Here is a 22,595-nt window from a genome sequence, read left to right on the forward strand (position 1 = left end):
TACAGTATTTTCCTTGTTCTACATACACATTATCTCCATACATCTGTTGACTACTGACAACACAATGATAAACATCTTCCACCAACATGTCTCATAAAAGAAAATTAAATACTAGAATGCATCAGTGACAGCAATATGTCATAACACTTAATTTTCACAACAACAGTGCCACATTCTGAAAGATCTTAGGAAAATTATATCGTCACTGGCATAATAATATAACAAACAAATGCCACTCAGAAGCTACATTCCACTTACTGCTTAACTGTTTCTTATTATTTTTGTACAAAAAGTCGATACAAACATTCATGAAAGAATATTAAAAGACTACTTACTGCAGTTACAGTACACCGACCAATAAAGCCAGTACTGCCCACAAGGGGACCTCTGCTTATATCCACATGCTCTCCCATTCTGTACACAGTAATATCTCCATCTGTTGAAAAGATAAAAACAAAACCTAGTTTAAATCTCGTATACTTCAAAGTTATTCTTGTACAAGTCAGTGACAATACAAATACGGACACTTCATCCATCAATTTAAAAAAATAAAACAATTCAAAACACAAAACCACAGTGAGTAAGTGATCTGCAATGAACTGGCAGTGCTAATTTAATTACTACCTCAAAAATAAGTGATATAATTGTCCCTGAAATCACTATCACATTTTCTGCATTCAATTTACTTAAATTCACCTTCTGGACAATAATAATGACAGATGTTTCCTTTAATTTACGTCTATGGTCACAAACTTTTTGTTAACAGATTGCCAGTTTTGGTTGATAATGACCATCATCAGACCAGCAGCAAAAAATGGGAAAAACATAAATATACTCGCAGATTGTCTACAGCTTAAAAACAATACATAGACCATAATGAAAAGTACTACTGACACATATATGCATAAGTGCGCTTTTAAGTATGAAGAGGCACACCTGTTTTATAAAAACAAAATCCTAATGTAATGCAGCCATAGTGGCATCGTCAAATGTTAAATGCAGAATCAGCACCAGCATCGCCAAATATATATAAATAACATCATATGCACAAGTCATGTTGTCAGTAGCACTAATGTTCAAAACAAGCTGCCGTACAGTAGCCACAAGCTGTTTGTGTTGTAAATTCACCAGATGTTGCTAATGTCGGCGTACACTAGTTTTCAATAATTAATTGCATAGCGAAAATAAAAGGGGATACAAAAGTTGATGTCTGTAATGAGCTTATAACGTATATATGGCATTACAGTAATAAAAAGCAGTGAAAAAGAACACGACAAAAGTAAGATTGTTAAAAATAGGAAGAGTTAAGAAACAGTAGTTGACATATGCTCTAGTGCCAATATTCTAGATAATGACATAAATAATAAACGCCTTTGATAGTGCACCAGATAATATAAAACAACCATAAAACAAATCACTAAAGAAGCCACAATGAAAGGAAACATAGTGCTGCACATAATCAGCGCCCTCTGTTAGCGCTAACACCAGAATTCCGCATAGGCTGGAAGTGGTTGGAGGAACGTGACCACCAGAGGGCCCATCGTACCCTGCGGCACTCCACTGCAAGAAAAGCATGATACAATTCAGTAGCAGTGCATGACTCAACTTTTCTGATTAATGCAGTCTATGAAATGAACAGAGAAGGAACAAGAAAATACTACAATCAAGTGTAAAACATACGAAAATGAAGTAAATATGTGAGGCACTCAATACTAGGTGAAACTGTCAACAAACTATATATAACAGAGGCATGCAGTTATTAGAGTAAAACATTGTCAAATAAGGCAACGTAGGCATAGTTGCTGTCAGTTAAGCAGTTTTGTTGGTTTATTTTTTTTATTTTTTGCTTTATAAATTTCAAGCTCCTCTAACAAATTAAGAGCATGGACTTTTTCTACTCTGTGAAGAATACACATACAAGTCTCAATGTTTTTATTATTGTAATGTCTTATATATGTTATAAGCTCATTACAGACATCAACTTTTGTATCCCCTTTTATTTTCGCTGTGCAATTAATTATTGAAAACTAGTGTATGCTGACATTAGCGACATCTCGTGAACTTACAACACAAACAGCTTGTGGCTACTGTATGGCAGTTTGTTTTGAACAGTAGTGCTACTGACAACATGACTCATGCATATCATGTTATTTATATATATTTGACGATGCTGGTGATGATTCTGCATTTAACATTTGACAATGCCACTATGGTTGCAGCACATTAGGATTTTGTGTTTATAAAAAAGGTATGCCTCTTCATATTTAAATGTGCACAAACACATATAATTGTCAGTAGTACTTTTGATTATGGTCAATGTATTGTTTTTAAGCTGTAGACAATCTGCGAGTATATTTATGTTATTCCCATTTTTTTCTGCAGATCTGATGATGGTCATTATCAACAAAAACCGGTAATATGTTAACAAACAGTTTGTGACCATAAACGTAAATTAAAGGAAACTTATTGTACATAAGGGTCACTGTTTTATTTGCGACAATGTCGCAGCTTGTGAAAGTGACAGATGTCTTGCATGAGAGCATACACAAATGTCACTGTTGGCTGCAAATATAGTGTCTCAAGTGATAAGAAAGGAGAAATGGGGGAAATAAATAAGCCTATACTTGACAATCAAGAGAACTGTGATGGAAATTCCAAGAATTTAAACCTGCTCCCTCACTGTCCAGGTTCAACATGAGATTTGCCACCCACACACTTTAACGAATACATTCAAATTCCCTACAGCAAGACATGAAAAAAACAGTCAGGCAAATCTATACGCTTCAAAATAAAACTGCGAAATGAATATGGCATTACAAAGAAATGCTAAAATTGGCCAGACCATATATTACAAAAAAATAATGCTGACATGTGATTTGCATTGTACGATTATAAAGTAAGTCACAGAGTTACCTCTGGTAAATCAAAACAATTAACTTCTTAAAAAAGGAAACATATGCAATGGAAGTAATTATAGAAAACTAGAACATTAGTAGCTGTTATGCACAACAGTCATTTCCATTTCTCTCTAACTGATCACAACAAAAATTTGAATAAAACATTAAACAATGGAAAATCCAGGATGGAGTAATGAAAAGGATAGACTGTTACTTACCATGTATAGAAGACGCTGAGTTGCAGACTGGCACAACAAAAATTGAGCTTTTGGCCAAAAGGTCTTCTTCTAAAGTATAAGGCTCTGTGGCTGAAAGCTCAAATGTATAGCAGTCTTTTTGTCGTGCCTGTCTGCAAGTCAGTGTCTCCTCTATATGGTGAATAAAACATAGGAGATATCACAGAGGATTCATACCACATGAATCATTCACACAAAAAACTATACACCTAAAACCAAGGAAAACTAATGAAATTAGATGCAAAAAATAATACAAAATAAAAAATAAAGAAGGAAAACTGAAAATTGTACGGTGGAGAAACTTTAATGTCTCAATCATTAGAGGATATAAACAAGTGAGGACTTAGACCACCACAGGGAGCAGAATAGTGTGGGGGAATGAACACCATCTCCCTTTCACTGGACTGCTAATCTACACTCGGGTTTTGTGCCTCTGTGAAAGCAAAACTGACACATGGTTATAGTGACCACAAACATTGTTTTGTATAACTGAAACTGTTGTAGTAAATGAAATATTCAATGAAGATATCTATTGTTACAAGATGCATATCAATTATCAAAAACAACATGAAACTAAAGTTGTAATAGAAGATAGTGATAGTGAACACCAAAACTGTTTTGTGTAATTGAAAATGAAACTGTTGTAGTAACTGACTTATTCAATGAAGATATCTCTTGCTACATGACGCATATCAATTACCCAAAAAATGTGAAACTAAAGTTGTAATAGATGAAAACTTATGGATATTTGACATCATCAACTGCAAGCAACTTTGCCGTGTGTACGTGTTGCGTGGAAAATTTTTATCGCCTTACACTATAGTTCAATTCTTTTATCTTGGCGGCTCGCGCATGCCCGCCCAGACGCGGGAGATTGCTGCGTTGCCAGTTGCACACGACGCACGCGCCAATAGAAGCAGCACCATAGTATAGCATAGTTCGCAAGCTTACGTGTATGGGGGAGCGCGCAGTTCATGAAGTAAAGCCATCACGGCCGCATTAACCCTTTCGCTGCTACAAAGACGTGCTCCCTGCATTCCGCGCTGTGGGCGATTTTGTCACTGCACTGCTCGCCTGTGCAGACACATGGTGTTCCGACTGCTTTGACACTCTTATCAATCGATTCCACAAAAACTATTTGGCCCAAAAATTAGGTTTTTACACATCTTCTTGACTGATACCTTCCCCCCATAAATGAATTAATTTTGTTTCGATGTTCAACGTAGTTATTATGCAGCATTAAATGTAGTAAACCATTGCACGAAATTTTGAAGAGTTTGCAGAGGTAAAAGTCCATAGAGTATACTTTCCGTATGGTCGATTTTAGTTGCCACAATGTTGAAAATGAAATGTGGACAAGATACCTAAATTTCATATAAAATTTACTGTATAACAATAGCTCATTTAATTGAAGTACGACATAGGTGTCGTATGTAATATTGAGAAACTGTGGAAACTGTGGACTTACAAAAACATTAGGACTTGAATATACTATCAGTGAAGTGCTCTGAGCTATGTCAAATATAATTTTTGTGTGTGGCACACACAAACATCATTTATTTGCTAAAACACTGATCTGCCAACACAAACGTTGAATATTGTGTTACCGCAGCACAAAACTACAAAAGGTGACGTGGCAATGGAGAACACAAAATACTGTACACTGAAGATGCTTCAAAAGAGAGAAACGCGTCTGGTCTAAATAAGTCCCTTATTACAGTTGCAGAAGAGGAATATATTTCAGTACCATTGGTAAAACTGCGACTGTGGAACAAAAACGAGAAAGAGAACATGAGTACCATTGTGTATGTGCCATACCTTTCCTTGATTGAAGTGCTTTAAAATAAAGCCAAACGCGTCCGGTGTAAATAATACTTTTATTACAGTCGCGAAAGACGGAATATTTCTCAATATTACATACGACACCTATGTCGTACTTCAATTAAATGAGATATTGTTACACAGTAAATTTTATATGAAATTTAGGTATCTCGTCCACATTTCATTCTCAACATTGTGGCAACTAAAATCGACCATACGGAAAGTATACGCTATGGACTTCTACCTCCGCAAACTCTTCAAAATTTCATGCAATGGTTTACTACATTTAATGCTGCATAATAACTGCGTTGAACATCGAAACAAAATTAAGTCATTTATGGGGAGAAGGTATCAGTCAAGAAGACGTGTAAAAATCAAATTTTTGGGCCAAATAGTTTTTGTGAAATCCAATGATAAGTGTGTCAAAGCAGTGGGAACACCATATGTCTGCACAGGCGAGCAGTGCAGTGATGACAAAATCGCGCACAGCGCGGAATGCGGGGAGCACGTGTCTGCAGCAGCGAAAGGGTTAATGAAGAGACAAAGCACTAGAAATTTCAAAAAATTGCATTCAAACGAATAAAATTCGTCAAGTAAGACACTTCGATATTGTTTTTAAATAATGAAAATATTAAGCACCGCATAAGGTTTGAACTCATAACCTTTCGCGTAGCAGGCCAACACCTTAATCGTTACGCTAACGCGCCTCGTCTCAATATTTAACGCCATGAGGAGTATAAGACGTCACGCAAAATACTGACAAACACTGTTGGTATGACTATGAATTACTCATGCTTCGTCGAAGTACAATAGGAAATAAACAATTACCGCTGTTCTTTATTGCGAAAAAGCGGTTCGTGAGAGTGATACAAACACCTTTCCTTGCTATCACCGGAATTAGGAGTCTTATTGCTTGTTTGGTTTAATTAATTAATAGAATATGAAGCAATTGGTATAAAGAATGCTTTTTCCAAACTTTCTATAAAAGAATGTCTGCTATCAAGACATTGCTTTTGTTCTATTACTTTATTTATGACTGAACGTTTCTAAAACTGAAGACACTCGTCCATGCTCTGCACTGCAGTTGTGATGTGGCAATGTCATTCTCTGTTCATTGGCTGACTGTGTTTTGTGACATCAGATGCACAGAACGAACCTAAACTCGGCCGCCAACATAAATGACGCGCACTTTAATCGCTATCACATCCTTTCTCATGTGTGTAAGTATGTGATGATTATTTCTCAGACATGTTTGTACAAGATGAACCTTCACACTCCGCCACATGTCTACATATGGTGCTTTCACTGTAAAGTCATTATCCGCCATCTCCATGACCTCATTGGACTATGTATAATCATCCTCAATCTCTTTCACTTTACTGCAAAACTTTTCCAAGTTTAATTCACAAGGGTCACATGTAGTTTGGATGGTCTCTGAGGTTACATACATGAATTGCATGGTTAAGTAATAGTTGTGGCCATAAATCTGTAAGGGGGAAGAGGGAGCGGGAGGGGGGGGGGGGGGGGGTTCCTGACTCAATCAGTACACTATCTATTGAGCTCATCTGAGAAGCACTGGTCATGAGTCTGACCCTGCAGCAATGAACTGACTCTAAATGGCACAGCACCATAGGCTAGATTGGATAGTGTGATGGCTTTATAAAATCACAGAAGGGTGGAGAGTTTGGCACACAAGGAAATGTTGCTGAAATAGCATAGAGTGCTAAGTTTTATTTTATATGTGGCAGCAATGTCATCTTAGCATCAAGTTCTTAAAAGCAGTATGTCTCTATGTTAAGTATCCCACAACGTAAATAGAGTTCTGGGTGTGCATGACCTAATCATTGAGGGGACAATTGCATTAAACATTTTGTAGTGAAAATTGGAAGTATGGGTTAGTGGCCAAGACTGAGATTTCCTTATGGCACCCTGAAGTTCACTTTCTGCAATACTCGTGTTTAAAGACCTGTAATAGATGCAAAAGTCATCAACATATCAAGAAAGGGCATGTCCCATGGCATCTGTAAGTCCAGGAAAATGGATTCACTCAGAAAGGAGCCTTGTGGGCCTCCGCTGTCATGTGGGGGTGAGAAGCGGGGTGAGATTGGGAGAAATGCCTACTTGAACGTGGAAGATGAGGTAATAAATCCTGGATAAAAGTCAGGAGGGTCCTCTAAACCCCAACCATATAGGGTATCAAGAATTTATTGCTATCACATGGAGTCACACACTTTTTGCAGTTCTAAAAAAACCAGCAATGAGGCATTGGGTGAAAGCCATTCTGATGGTAGATTCCAAGAGGAATAAGCAGCTGTTGGTAACCAGTCTTACCAAAATCCACTCCCAAGTTCCTTACTCACCAGGGTTAAAATCAGTCACTGGTTCACCGTTCATTTGAACAACTTGCAAAAATAATTTGTAAGACAAAGCTGTCCTCCTTACAGGGGCTTTTATCTGGTTTCAAAATTGTGGTAAATGTGTTTTCAATCCATGGGAAAGAAATTTGCTCTCATACCATATGTGATTAAAAAGTACAAGAATATGACATTTGTGATTTACGGATAAATGATACAGCATCTGGGTACATATGTAATCAGTTCCCAGTGCCATTACAGGGCACTGTGCCAAGGCACTGAAGAATCCTGTTCATGCACTGCATGCTTCAGAGTGTTGAGAACTGGGGATGGATAACACCTTTCATTCATGTTTCATGGAGGTGGGAGGTGGGAGGATACTTTCAGATTCCGAGGCTCAGACAAAATCTGTTGGTATGTGTTCAGCTACATTGCTCGGGTGAAATTAGATGATGATATCCTTATAGATGCCCGGGATACTAGAGGATGACTAGTGCATGAAATTTCCTGTATTTGAGAGGCAGAGGTATACATCCCAATAACAGTTACAAATATTTCCCAACAGTCCCACTTCTGTTCTGTAGTTAGGTACTAGGTCCAGGCTCAGTCCTTTGAAGATGGTAAGTGTATCACTTAATGGATGTGAACTGCCCATCTGCAGTTTTTAATGGCCACTGCTATTTCATGGTTTCAGTAAGATACAAATTTATGGCAGTGTGGAGCTGAGATGAGAGTGCTGGGTGCTTCTGATCCTTGTAACATCACAGTAGCAGGATGTTTGCAGATAACATGATTTTTTCCCTTGACGGTAGATTAGGGTTTAAAGAAATGGTGAAACTATGCCAACTGACATTCTTTAAATTCCAGCATGGAGGATGTTCTGATTATCAGTGTGTCAAATCTGAAATTGGTCACTGTGACAAAAATCATCATACAACTTCCAATAAAATAGACTGGAGAAATCTGAGGCTACAAATCAATAGATCAGTAGCTGCAAATGCATCATAAACTAGGCTAAAATGGGAGACGCTGTATTTGGAACACAAAGAGTACTCATTATAGAACTGAGAAATTTTAGATCTGCCCTACAGAAAGGCTTTTAGGTATTGAATATTCTTTAAGATGAGGAGAAGATGATGACAGTTGAAAGATCAAATCAGATATCATCCAGTGTGTTACATGCTAGGCTTTCTGGGGGATTTGGCATCAGATGTGCCAATGGGGTGGAGGGGGGGGGGGGAGGGGGGGGGGCTACAGTCATACAGGTACTTGACACACCCCCATAACAGTTTTGTCATTGTGCTGGGTTTGAGCAGTTGTGAATATCACATAGACTAGGTGAATAAGGTGCCTGTACATATCCGATGGGATGTGTCCAACAATGGGCAACCTTTTTCCCACACAGCTAGCTCACACTACTGAGGAAAAATTTTGGTAAGTGGAGGGTCATACCTGCTAATGAGGAATGTGGTGTCACCACCAGACACCACACTTGCTAGGTGGTAGCCTTTAAATTGGCTGCAGTCCATTAGTATACGTCGGAGCCGCATGTGGCCACAATCAGTGATTGCGGACCAAGTGCCGCCACGTGGCAGGTCTAGTCTACAGAGACTCCCTAGCACTCACCCAGTTGTACAGCCGACTTTGCTAGCGATGGTTCACTGTCTACATACGCTCTCATTTGCCGAGACGACAGTTTAGCATAGCCTTCAGCTACGTCATTTGCTACGACCTAGCAAGGCGCCATATTCAGTAATTAGAATGAATTCTGGACAGACAATATCGTGAATCATGCTAGCCTGCGTGAGCTTAAACGCGTGCATTTTGGCCTCCTCTAGTAACACGGTGTTGCTCTTCTGCCAACACAACAAGGAACATGCTGGATTAGCTGAAAATTATTATTTAATTTGGTCAAAGTGGTGGAAGAATGCCCAAAATTAGAGTCCCTGGGTAAGCTTCATCTGCAGCAAAGAAGTCACTGTGGTTTATGGGTCAGAGGGAACAGGTAGAAAGGGGAGAAGGGAGGGACTGATCATGGGGTAAGAAGAAATGCTGCAATGGCTTCGAGCCCTGTGCTCATTACAAGCATCTTCCCCAAAAAATTGCAAGCCCCCTGCTAGGGTGGGGGTTCTAACATAGTGATATGGGAGGAATGAAGTGTAAAATGTTATGAGAGGAAAGGTTGTGTAGTGCCTCAAGAATTTCGGGGTAAACTCTAGAGACATTCGTATTTCCACCATCTCGAACACGCGTTAGTTTAAAGCTGAGTGTGTGAAAGTGGAACTGTGTCTATTGCACCATGATTGTGTGTGTGCAGGACTGGCATGTATTGGACGGTTGATTGGCATGGGCAGGTAGTCGCAGTGCTTGCCTCAAAAGTTACACGCCCTGCACAAGGAGCAAACATGACGTACTCCATGACGGTGCTACATCAGTCATTACTGAGAACAGTTGAATGTTGTTAAAGAAAACAAAAGACACTTACCTATTCCCTTACTTTCGTGAGGTCTGGATGGTGGACTTGCTAGAGCTTTCTAGATTGTATTTGTTATAAAGTATGTAAGAGTATTTGTCAGACCGGTAATTGTTGGGCTTACAAAATTGAATCATTTATATGGTGTCTTTTTTGTGAAAGTGAAAATATAGTGAGATTGGTTTAAAAGTATCCTGAGTGTATGGAGTTACTTTTAAGAGAATAAAAAATTCCTCCAAAACAGCATCTTATCTTCGGAGAAGAAGTTGGGCAGACAGTCACATTTGGCTATCCTGGAAAGAAGATTGGCGAAACAACTCCACGTAAGCTCAATAATAAAGTGGGAGTGGGAGTCTGGCACACCAGCACCACACTGCTCCCTCTAGACGCCAGAAACTGCCAGAACTGAAGAAAGAGATTGGGAGTAGACAAGGTGAGAATGGCAACTAGAGGGGGTTAGGGGAACTGAAAGAATAAAGGATGTGTTGCAGGTAGTCTTCCCAGCTTCACAGTTCACACAAGAGCTAGTTGGGATAGTTGGGGGGAATTGTGATGTACAGCATTTTGATCAAGCAGTTAGCCACAATTCAGTAGTGGTCATTTACATGAGTAGATAGCTGGTTAGATGCTGTACCCACACAGATACTTACACACAATAACGCTGTGATAATCTACCTTTGATTGCATAGAAAATTCCTGTGACTGATCTGCAATGGGGAGTGTCTACTACGGGTCACACATCCAGTTTTGTGTGGACAAGCATTATCCTGTTGAAAAATGGCCCCACAGTATTGTCACGTAAGAGGTAACACAGAAGGACACAGGATGTCCATGATGTACCATTGTGCTGTCAGAGTTCCCTCTATCACTACCAGTCATAACCTTAAGTCATATTCTATGGCTCCCCATATGATACCAGGAGTAATACCCTTGTGCATCTCCAAAATACTGGAAGAATGGGACCTCACCACAGGTTGTTGTCATACTCTTAGACAATGGTCATCACGGGTAATACATAACAGCGATTCATAGCTGAATGCAATGTGAAGTCATTCATCTGTAGTCCATGCAACAACCTGAATGCAGCATTTGTTTTGTGGTGTTAACAGGAGCCTACACATGGAATGGTAATTCCAAACACTGGGCCCTGCTAGTCTCTAACAAATGGTGCAAGATGACACAAAATGTTGCACGGAGGACATTATGAGTTCTTGTATGGAACATGCACACGTGAAGAGGTTATGATCTGGATACTACACAATTTGGTCATACACCGACGGAAGCACACAATGAGACTTCTTTCAAAACCAGTCAGGTGCTGATAACATTGTCTCACAAGGGTGTGTGGCATCTCTGTGCCCTTCAAAAGGATCATTCAACATCTGACATACTTCATGTCCTTATACACCCTACGAGGCCTAGTAACAAAGCTAAATATGAGCAACATTAATGTACTCTGGCAAACATTCTATGTCACAGAGAAATGTAATTTGTTGAGTTTTTTAAGGTCTATGTCTTGTTCAGGGTGGTGAAAAGGTTGTTGCTGTCAAGGGGAAGAAAGGGTGTGAGAAATCAGTTTCTGACTGCCTGGACAGGATATTACCTTTCAGTAAAGGGCCTGTAAGGTTACACAGGCACCACAGGTGCAAGAGAGGCACCTCCTAATATGAAACAGATGGTAAGATGTCAAAATGGAAGTACCATTGGTGCTTGACATGATGGGCAAAGAATTTAATGGAGCCATTAGAAAGGACAGATGAATGGAGATGCAGACAATTGGTGCAAGCTGCTGGACAACAAAGGCAAAGCACCTCTGTTTAAGGAGCACTGTAACCAATCATATGAGTGATGTACACCAGTGGAGTTGGGTTTGTGGATTCCATAGCTGTGAAATTGGACTAATTGGGAAGGAATCTGCACAAGAAAGGTGAAACCTGGGCATAGGTGAGAAGTCCCTTGAAGGTTGGTAGAGGGTCACAGCAGGGAATGGACTGATCATGGTTGGAAGAGTAGTAGGAACCATTTACGGCAATGTTCAGTGTGGGGTGTGGGCTAACTGTTGACAGTATGGTGAGATCCAAAGAAATCCTTCCACTGTTGGGAACAAGTTGAGGAAAGCAGGTTACTAACAAGTGGAAATGGCTAAACCTTCATTTGATATTGAACATTCTGATGCTGAACATGCAGCCTTTTGAGAAGACTAAGAATTTTGTGAGTCAGGTTTACTGGTGACAGACTGATGACAGGACTTGCTGCTAGGCAGTTATGTTTGATAACAGTGCACTTTATGAGTGATGAGGACAGTTTCTGAAGATTTGGGAGGCTAGGTGGGACAGGTAGTGATGGAACTACAATGACTTGATTAGAAATGGGCGAGTGTAAGAATTCTATGAGAGTAATGCTTGTGTTGCTAGGTACTGGTGGTCCCAGGTAGAAATAAGATGAAGAGCTTAGTTAGGTTCCTCACATTGTGTTGAAAATTGTGTTCCAGATTTTGGAAGTCTCAACATTAGAAATGGCATGCACAAAATTACTATCAGAGTAAACTTTTATGAAGTACATGCACATAAGTGAAGTTTTTGCTTAGATGGAGTTATTATGGAGATCCAGAACAATGTTAGTTCGGAACTAAGGTATTCAAATATACGAAAGTCCTTGATAAAGGATGTGAGGTGATAAGAAAATGGCAGTGAAACGTACTGGGGAATGCAATGTAACAGGCCAATAAACTAATAAAGAGCACTGAAAATCAATGTGAGTCATGACTGAGATACCACTTATTCACTAGTCTAAAATTAGTTCCCAACCTACATTCACTTGGAATCATTATTTTCATTTAAAAGCTGTGTTATGCAAAATAATTCTTATGGCCCAATTAAACTAAGCTTGTTTTCCATAACCATCTCCATTTAACTGAAACATTTGTCCCATATTACTTATACTAAATGAGTATCTGGGAGCAAGTTCACAATAATCAAAACTGTTGTAAACAGGCAGTAGCACTGGCTAATAAAACAAATCATGACATAATATCAGAGTAGACACAGAAGGAATGGATGTGATGGAATTTACAGTATCTTACAACAAATAACTGCTTTAAACAAATAATTCTTGGAGTAACACTCAACCCAAATGTTAGTGTGTTCAAATCCCACTGATGGGTAAATTTTCAGCACTAGCATTTAGATGCATACAATTTCAAATTGTCAGAATGCCTTAATCCTAAATCTCTTTGAAGATTCACATTCTGTGAGGCATGTGACCACACTGATGGTGCGATGTCCATCTGATGGGGATTTATATTTAGCACACCCTTGCTGCTGTTAAGAGAGCAGCCAGCAACACATATAATTCTGTCTGCTTTCATTCCAAACACACCAAAACCATTACAGTAACAACATTACACTGCACTGCATATACATTTACTGAAAACATCCATACAACATAAACAAATTCTTGGCGGTTCATAACAGGGTGAAAAAAAGGTAATGGCAAATTATCTCCAACATGATCCTGCCTATGACAGAAATGTGAAATTGCCACAGACATTCACTGACAAGTACGGGCAGACTGGTTAAAAATTATCCAGTAATTATTACCAGAAAATTGATTTATTCAAATTGTTTATCAGGCTTTCCCATACCTTATATCTGTTTATTAAGGCACATAGGTAATTCTGGGAAGGGGCAGAAGTACTCGTAATTAAATTTTGCAGCAGTTGGTTTACATCCTGTCTGTTGTCTGGTTTACACAGTAAGCAGTTTAATTTAACCTCCCATTAAAACATTTTAGCTTAGTACAACCCCCTCCTCCACCACCTTCTCTCTCTCTCTCTCTCTCTCTCTCTCTCTCTCTCTCTCTCTCTCTCTCTCTCTCTCTCTCTGGTAGTTTTCAAGCAGCCTAATGCAGATCTTAGTTTGCGTAACATAACTGATAGTACATACTTGGATCACTGCTTGCAATATCTGGTATCTGCTGCAATTTGTGAGGGTTGTCCGCAAACATTTCTAGAGCGATATCTGCTGGGACAGAGAGGCGCTCAATACGGTATGCACGTTTTGCCAGTTCCACCATCTGGCCAGACAGGGATCGTAACTCATCCTGAAAAAACCTTTTGCTGCAGTAAATATAAAATACACGTCTTATCTCTGAATAAGTGAAAATAATATCAATCATTATTACAAATAGTCCTGGTAACAAACAAATTATTATTACAAATTACAAACAGATCTGTCTCATATGGTGAAACTAGATACGTATATTCCCTAAGAGACAGTCTTATGAACATTGGACTGCAATGGTCATAACAGAACAAATACAACAGGAAACTGAAGAGGTGAAGCATAACACTATGCAATGTGTGCAGTAGAAATTCTCACAGTTGAGTAATACACGATATACCTCAGTAACAATTGCACTATGCAAGATTTTGATATGGACTTTACTTATATTCACACAATACTTTCACAGATCCATTGTGATTCCTCCTTCAAAGCTGAAGCAACTCATTTGTAAACATATTTTAGCAGCCGATACATTAAAAGTTTTTTTTAAAAACAGCAGATGGTGAATGGGAAATATTGCTACACATTTCCTGCATGTGTACTTCCTTACTCCACATCATGAATCAAAATATTGCAAAAAACAGCAGTATGGAAGCTAAGAGTTTTAACAGCTGATAACTACAGCTTCCCCTTTCGTTCATCGTGTTTTCATACTGCCCTTACATAATATAATTGCCGATAATTAATACTGGGTGATATAAGATGAGAGGAAAATATTAATATAACTTTTATCCATTATGGATGTTGAACACTGTGACTGTGATATCTTTACAGGTTTCCAAAAATAACTGCAACCAATCGCCTTCTGTGATGCTTCAATTTTTATTTACCATGGCCGGTTTTGAGTCATCTAGTGACTCATCATCAGGTGGTACACACTTTTAATGACTGTCTGGAGCATTGGGGGGGGGGGGGGGGGGGGTCATTTACACAGATGGTCTTCTGGAACAATTAAAGATTTTCACTCATAACAATAAATCATCCTCACACCATCTTAAATGAACAAAATGATTTAGGAAATAACCCATTTTTTTAGAATTTTTAAGAATCCTTGAAAAATTTGACAGTTATTCTGAAACTAAATACCCAGGGCTAAGAACATAACACACAAAACCATCCCAAATGTCCAGAAGCCACCCACATTTAAGCTCTGATGTGTACTTCATAGTCAATAATCAATTTGCTTTGGGTAAAAATAAATACGTCAACTTAATTTCAATACTAAAATTATAGATGAAATCTCATCCTGAACCCTTAGTTTGAATATACTTTGTAAATAGCGCATATTAATTTTGTAAAATGAATACTTGTTACTTTTGTAATAACTGAATGTAATACAAATTGATATGTACATAACTGTCATAAATGTGCAGTTTCAATATAGTTTTCATCTGGCATAGTTCTGATCAAGAGTTTCTGATGCCAAAATTTGATTTGATCCCAACAGTAAATCCCAACAATAATAGAAGAACACAGTGCAATAGCTGTCAATAATTCATATCTAATTGAAACTGTCTGTCATGAAATAAATATGAGCCCCATAATAAATTATTCATATGACCATGATGGTCAAATGGCAGGAATGAAGCATCACAATCAATCATATTAACTAAGAAGGGAAGCATTTTATTCCACAGACTCACAAATGCTGACTTTGTTCACAATTCAGAGAGAATTCATGAAGTGAACAATGGGATTAATTTTGCCACGAACACACATTAGGTGTGGGGGTGGTTGTTGGAATGTTTAAGGGGGACTAAACAGCTAAGGTCATCAGTCCCCCATTCCAAAAACAAGCGAGACAAAGTCGCAGAGCAGATAAAACCCCAAGGGGAAGGAGACTCCCCCCCCCCCCCCCCCAGGTGCTAAAGAACACAAATTAGGCAACGAACTCTACAGAAAAGAAGAGTACAGACGAACACCAGACAGAAAGAAATAGAAGAAAAGAAGATGGCCGGAGACTGGTTGATTGACCACGACAACAAAAAAGGGAAAGAGTCAACCATCCGACGACACACCAAAACAGCAACAAATATGGAGAGACGCGAGGACAAAAGACACAGAAACGGAAAGGTGCAGGACCCCCCTAAATGGATCCATAAAAAGGACTAGCACGGATAAAATGCAAAACAGTGTCAGCCATGGAGGCATCGTCGCATAAAATCAAAGGCAAGGTGCCCGGGAAATTAAAAGACTGCCGAAGGGTGTGCAGTCGGGGACACTCCAATAAAATGTGGGCGACCGTCAGCCGGGACCCACACCGACACAGGGGGGGATCCTTCTGACGCAAAAGATGGCCGTGCGTCAGGTATGTATGGCCGATGCGGAGCCGACACAGGATAACAGAGTCCCTGTGAGAAGACCGCAGGGAGGAGCGCCACACATCGGTCGTCTCCTTGACAGCCCGCAGTTTATTAGGCATTGTCAAGCCTCGCCACTCAGCAGACCACATCCCAAGCACCTTACGGCGCAACACCAGCTGCTGATCGGGAGCCGTGAGGCCGATCTCCAAAGCTGGGGCGTCGAGCGCCCCTTTGGCCAGCCTGTCAACACGTTCGTTCCCCGGGATGCCAACATGACCTGGCATCCAAACCAAGACCACCGAACGTCCAGAACGGGAATGGCAGAAACAGACTCCTGAATAGAGGACACCAGAGGAGAAGAGGGATAGCAGCGGTCGATGGCCTGAAGGCTGCTCAGGGAGTCACTGCAGATGACGATGGACCTACCTGAGCAGAAACGCATATGCTCAAGAGCGCGCAATATAGCCACCAGCTCTGCAGTAAAAATACTGCAACCAGCCGGCAAGGAGCGCTGCTCAACATGGGCAGCGTGAGCAAAAGCGTAGGCAGTGCGACCATCAACCAGGGAACCATCAGTGTAGACAGGCTCACAGTCCGAAAATGAGGCGAGGAGCGCAAGAAAACGGCGACAGAGGGCCACAGGCGGAACCGAGTCCTTGGGTCCCTGTGCCAAGTCCAGACGGACGGACGGCCGGGACAAACACCAGGGAGGCGTAGGTGCACGGACCCGGAAGGGAGGCAGAAGAGGGAATGACCCGAGTTCCGACAGCAGGGACCGGACGCGGACAGCTATGGAAAGCCCAGACCTAGGTCACCGTTCGGGCAGATGGAGGACCATGGCAGGGAAAAGCAGGCGACGATTGGGATGGCCTGGTGAGCAATGCACGTGGACAGCATAGTCGGCGAGCAGACGATGGCGGCGAATCCACAGCGGGGGAACCCCGGCCTCCACCAGTAGACTATCCACGGGGCTAGTGCGAAAAGCGCCAGTGGCAAGCCGAACCCCACAGTGGTGTATGGGGTCTAACAACTTCAACACTGAGGGTGACGCAGACCCATAGGCCAGGCTCCCATAATCAAGTCGGGACTGCACAAGGGCTCTGTACAATCGCAGCAGCGTGCAGCGATCGACACCCCAAGACGTGTGGCTAAGGCAGCAGAGGGCGTTGAGGTGCCGCCAGCATTTTTGCTTCAGCTGAGTAACATGAGGAACCCATGTGAGCCGGGCATCAAACACGAGTCCCAAGAAGCGGCAAGAGTCCACCACGTCAAGCAGGTGGCCGTCGAGGTAAAGTTCAGGATGAGGGTGGACCGTCCGATGCCTGCAGAAGTGCATAACTCGAGTCTTGGCTGCAGAGAACTGAAAACCATGAGTCAGAGCCCATGATGCTGGCTTGCGAACGGCGACTTGCAGCCTGCGTTCGGCGACTCCCGTAGTCGTGGAGCTAAATGAGATGCAGAAGTCGTCGGCATACAAAGAAGGAGACACCGACGACCCCACGGCTGCAGCCAGGCCATTAATGGCCACTAGAAATAAGGAGACGCTCAACCCGAGCCCTGCGGGACCCCATTTTCCTGTATATAAGAGGAACTAGAAGCGGCACTGACTTGCACCCGGAAAGAGCGGCGCAATAAAAAGGTTTGAACAAAAGCCGGGAGCCGACCACGAAGACCCCACTCATGCAACTTGGCGAGGATGTGATGCCTCCATGTGGTGTCATACGCCTTCCGCAGATCGAAAAATACAACAACGTGATGCTGACGTCGGGCAAAGGCCGTACGGATAGCAGATTCTAGCCGCACCAAATTGTCCGTGGCAGACCGGCCCCGGCGGAAGCCACCCTGGGATGGAGCGAGGAGACCGCGCGACTCAAGGACCCAACACAAACGCCGCCCCACCATACGTTCGAGCAATTTGCACAAAACGTTGGTGAGGGTAATGGGACGATAGCTGTCCACCGCCAGTGGGTCCGCACCGGGCTTCAAGATGGGGACAATAAGACCCTCTCGCCATTGCGACGGGAACACGCCCTCGCTCCAAATGCGGTTAAAGATGGTGAGGATGTGCCTCTGGCAGTCCCTGGAGAGATGCTTCAGCATCTGTGCGTGGATGCAGTCCGGTCCTGGTGCTGTATCAGGGCAATCGGCGAGGGCAGCGAGGAATTCCCTCTCGCTGAAAGGAGCATTGTATGTTTCAGAACGACGCGTGTGGGACGATAATGGCGTCTGCTCGGCCCGCTACTTGAGAGAGCAAAAGGCGGGGGGATAAGTTGCAGTCGCAGAGCTCTCTGCAAAGTGCGCAGCAAGGTGTTCAGCAATGGCGGCAGCGTCCGTGCAGACAGCGCCGGCCACGGAGATCCCAGGGACACCCGTAGGGGTCTGGGATCCATAAATCTGCCGGATCCGGGACCACACGAGTGAGGGGGAGATACGGGAGCCCAGGGATGAGACGTACCGCTCCCAGCACTCCTGCTTACGCTGTGCAATAAGACGACGCGCGAAGGCACGGAGCCTCTTAAAGGCGATGAGGGTCTCCAGAGATGGGTGCCGCCTATGACGCTGGAGAGCCCGCCTACGGTCGCGAATAGCCTCAGCAATCTCCGGCGACCACCAGGGGACAGCCGTCCTCCGAGGGAGGCCAGAAGAACGGGGGATGGCAGCCTCGGCCGCTGAAATGATGGACGTGGTTAAAACACGGACCACCTCGTCAATGTCACCCTGTGGGGGAGACTCAATGGTTGCAGCGGAAGTAAAAGCCGGCCAGTCAGCCCTGTGGAATGACACTGGGGCAGTGACAAATAGATGGGAAAATGGTCACTACCACACAGGTCAGGATGCACTCTCCAGTGGAGGGATGGGACAAGTCCAGGGCTGCAAATAGAGAGATCGATGGCCGAGAACGAGCCATGGGCCACACTGAAATGCGTGGGAGCACCGGTGTTCAAGAGGCTAAGGTCGAGCTGAGCCAACACATGCTCCACGGCCCGACCGCGGTCATCGGAGACAGTCCCACCCCACAGAGGGTTGTGGGCATTGAAATCGCCCAGAAGCAGCAATGGTGGCGGGAGTTGAGCCAGCAGCGCAGCCAAGACATGTCGGGGGAGCTCCCCATCCGGAGGAATGTAAACAGAGCAAACAGTAATAGCCGGCGAGAGCTCAACCCTGGCAGCAACTGCCTCTAAAGGAGTCTGAAGGGGTACTGGCGAGCTACAGACCGGGTGGTGAACAAAGAGGCAAACCCCACCTGACACTCGTTGACAGGCAGCACGGTTCTTATAGTATCCCCGATAACCGCGAAGGGCGGGGGGGTCCGCAGTGCAGGAAACCAAGTTTCCTGCAGAGCAATGCAGAGAACAGGGGAATCACTCAGAAGCATCCGGAGCTCAGGCAGGTGGCGGAAATAACCGCCGCAGTTCCATTGGAGAATGGAAGCAGGAAGGGACTGGGAGGGCGTGAATGCGACTAAGAGGCAGACAGCGCTTCAGAGCCAACTGCCGCCACCGGGGGAGAGTCAACTGAGTCCATAGGAGAGGCCCCCAAGGGTTCTGTGAGGGCGAGATCCGTGGCAGAGGCGAGGATCTCCACCTCATCCCCGGAGCCAGGACTATGTACAGCAGGCGGTGCTGAAACCGCCGGAACGTCCTTCTTCTTGGACACATGCCGTTCCTTCTTCTCACGTCGGCCCTTAGGGTGAGAGGGCTGGGAGAGCTTCTCTGAAGGAGCGTCGGAGGCTGACGACGACGCAGAAGCCCTACGACCAGCAGGTGGCAGAACCTTCAGCCACTGGCTGACATCTGGCTGGGAAGGAGAAGAAATGGAGGAAGGGAGAGCCCCGAGGGACCCCTTCCGCGAGAGAGGAACCGGCGGAGGCAACGCTGGTGGAGAAGGAGGGGGAGGGATCGAGCCTCCCGGTTGTGGAGCAGATGTCACTCCCGAAGTGAGCGTGGGGGGAGCGACAGAAGAGGGTTTGCCCCCAACTGCTAAGGGGGCAACAGAGGAAGGCTTGCCCCCAGACACGAGGGGGGCAGACAGAGATACACGGCCCCGAGGGCCCACTGAAGGCGGCACAGATGAGGCGACAACCATCGTCGTGGCTGCAGCATAAGATGTTCGAATGGAAGCAGGATACAACCTTTCATATTTCAGTTTTGCCTCTCGATAAGTAAGCCGGTCCAGGGTCTTAAATTCCATGATCTTCCGCTCCTTATGAAGAACGGGGCAATCCGGCGAGCATGGAGAGTGGTGCTCCCCACAGTTGACACATACAGGCAGAGGCACACATGGAGAATCGGGATGAGAGGGGCGTCCGCAATCTCGACATGTAGCGCTGGATGGGCAACGGGAGGACATATGCCCAAACTTCCAGCACTGGAAGCACCGCATTGGGGGAGGGACGTATGGCTTCACGTCGCAACGGTAAACCATCACCTTGACCTTCTCGGGCAAGACATCACCCTCGAAGGCCAAGATAAAGGCACCGGTGGCCACCCTGTTAGTCTTGGGTCCTCTATGTACACGACGGACGAAATGTACACCACGTCGTTCCAAGTCGGCTCTCAGCTCGTCATCGGATTGTAACAAGAGGTCACGATGGTAAATAATCCCCTGGACCATATTTAAGCTACTGTGGGGAGTGACGGTAACAGGGACGTCACCCAGCTTATCACACAAGAGCAACGCTCGTGACTGGGCTGGGGAGGACGTCTTGAGGAGGATGGACCCATTCCTCATTTTAGACAACCCCGCCACTTCCCCAAACTTATCCTCCAGGTGTTCCACAAAAAACAGAGGCTTCGTCGTAAGAAAGGAGTCACCATCAGTCCTGCTGCAGACAAGGTATTGCGGTACGTAAGGCTCCCGCTTGGCACTAGATCGGCGTCCCTCCCATGGCGCAGCCAACGAGGGGAACGACTGAGGGTCATATTGTGCAGCATCAAAGTCTACTCTACCACGCTTAGAGACGCTGGTGGCCGTGCGACCACCAGCTTGGTGTGATTTATTGCGCTTCATTGCGCCACATCCGCCCAGATGCCACCTACTCCGAACTAGGGCTCTCCCCAAGGGCGCCACCCAGCCAAAGCAACGGGTACCTGGCCGATATCCCGTTGCCCGGAGTCCCTGTGCCCCAGACAAGATGGGCACATACTCCTTGGCATGCATGGGGAGGAAACAGCTCTGGCATCTGTAGTGCGATCCCTGCGTAGTCAGGGGGCTACCACCAAGAGGGTACATGACGACCCCACCACAACGGACTGGCTACCGTGCTGGATGTTAGGTGTTGAAAGGGTCCACAGTTGTCGTAGGCGCTAAGAAGAAGAGTGCGCACAAGGCGAGAAGGAGACAACCCAGAAGATGTTGGGCCTAGTCCCCCCCACCACACGACAATAGGTAACATGCAAGATGGTGGAGCATGATGGACCAATACAAAAACACCACGTAAGGTGTCCTTCCCCAAATGGCACGCACTAACAACGGAAATTTGGAAAAAAAAAAGGAGGTCAAACCCAAGAGGGGACCATCACAGAAGGCCGAAACGTGTGAGACTCCTTTTAGTCGCCTCTTACGACAGGCAGGAATACCGCGGGCCTATTCTAACCCCCGAACCCGCAGGGGGGACACATTAGGAATCCAGTCACAAAGAACAGGTCAAAAACAACAACAGTGGAAGCCAAGAGAAAGTGTCTAACAAAAAGAATCGACATATTTGGTGCCACAAAAGGAGAGGTTTATTTAATTCAAAGGTCTGGATGTAATCAAAAATTAAAGGGTGCATTGCAAGCATTATAGAAAAATTCTTTGCCGTGTCATCAAAAAGGCAAAAATTACGTATGAATACTACGCAGAAAAAAATTCAAAATTCCCAGATCAAGGAAACAGCACGTTGGAGGGTTATTAGGCATGAAATAAATAAACTCAGTAAGGTAAATGATATTCCAGTCCCTGATGAGAGTAGCAGAGAGACAAATAATATTAAATTTACAATAAAGTTTTTTTCCAGCCATATACTAATGTAAAGTCTTTAATGGATAACCAGTTTTGGCTTAAGTCATTTTTAATGCCAAATAAATACTTCTTGGCCAATGCTGTGTCAGAACATGCAAGAAGTCAATATATACACAAGGCCCCCACTTGAGTACTCTAGCTTTACATAAATGTTGACTCCTCAAACGTTTTGATTCAGCCACAGTCCATGAGGTATTTATGGGCTAATGAAAATTACTGAATAGCTAAAACCTGTTTAGCCATTCCCAAAGGCCTTGCCACACTGGTAACACCGGTTGCTATCAGATCACTGATGTTATGTGCAGTGGGATTGGCTAGCACTTGGATGGGTTATCGCCTGTGTCTGCTGAGTGCTGTTGGCAAGCAGGCTGCTTTCAGCCCTTGTGATGCCAATTGAGGAGCTATTTGGTTGAGAAATAACAGCACCGGCCACGAAAACTGACA

General features: G+C 43.7%; 1 protein-coding gene across 1 annotated transcript in view; it reads right to left on the reverse strand.

Moving 5' to 3' along the window:
• Nucleotides 1-22,595, reverse strand: part of LOC124802629 (39S ribosomal protein L39, mitochondrial) — an 81,501-nt gene that overhangs the window by 15,154 nt on the left and 43,752 nt on the right. Inside the window, exons 5-6 of the mRNA XM_047263523.1 lie at nt 13,726-13,882; nt 336-436 (exon numbers count right to left, since the gene is read on the reverse strand). Of these exons, the coding sequence (XP_047119479.1) occupies nt 336-436; nt 13,726-13,882 (258 nt within the window). The remainder of the gene's footprint in view (nt 1-335; nt 437-13,725; nt 13,883-22,595) is intronic.

Source organism: Schistocerca piceifrons, chromosome 6 (genome assembly GCF_021461385.2).
Source record: "Schistocerca piceifrons isolate TAMUIC-IGC-003096 chromosome 6, iqSchPice1.1, whole genome shotgun sequence".
NCBI lineage: Eukaryota > Metazoa > Arthropoda > Insecta > Orthoptera > Acrididae > Schistocerca > Schistocerca piceifrons.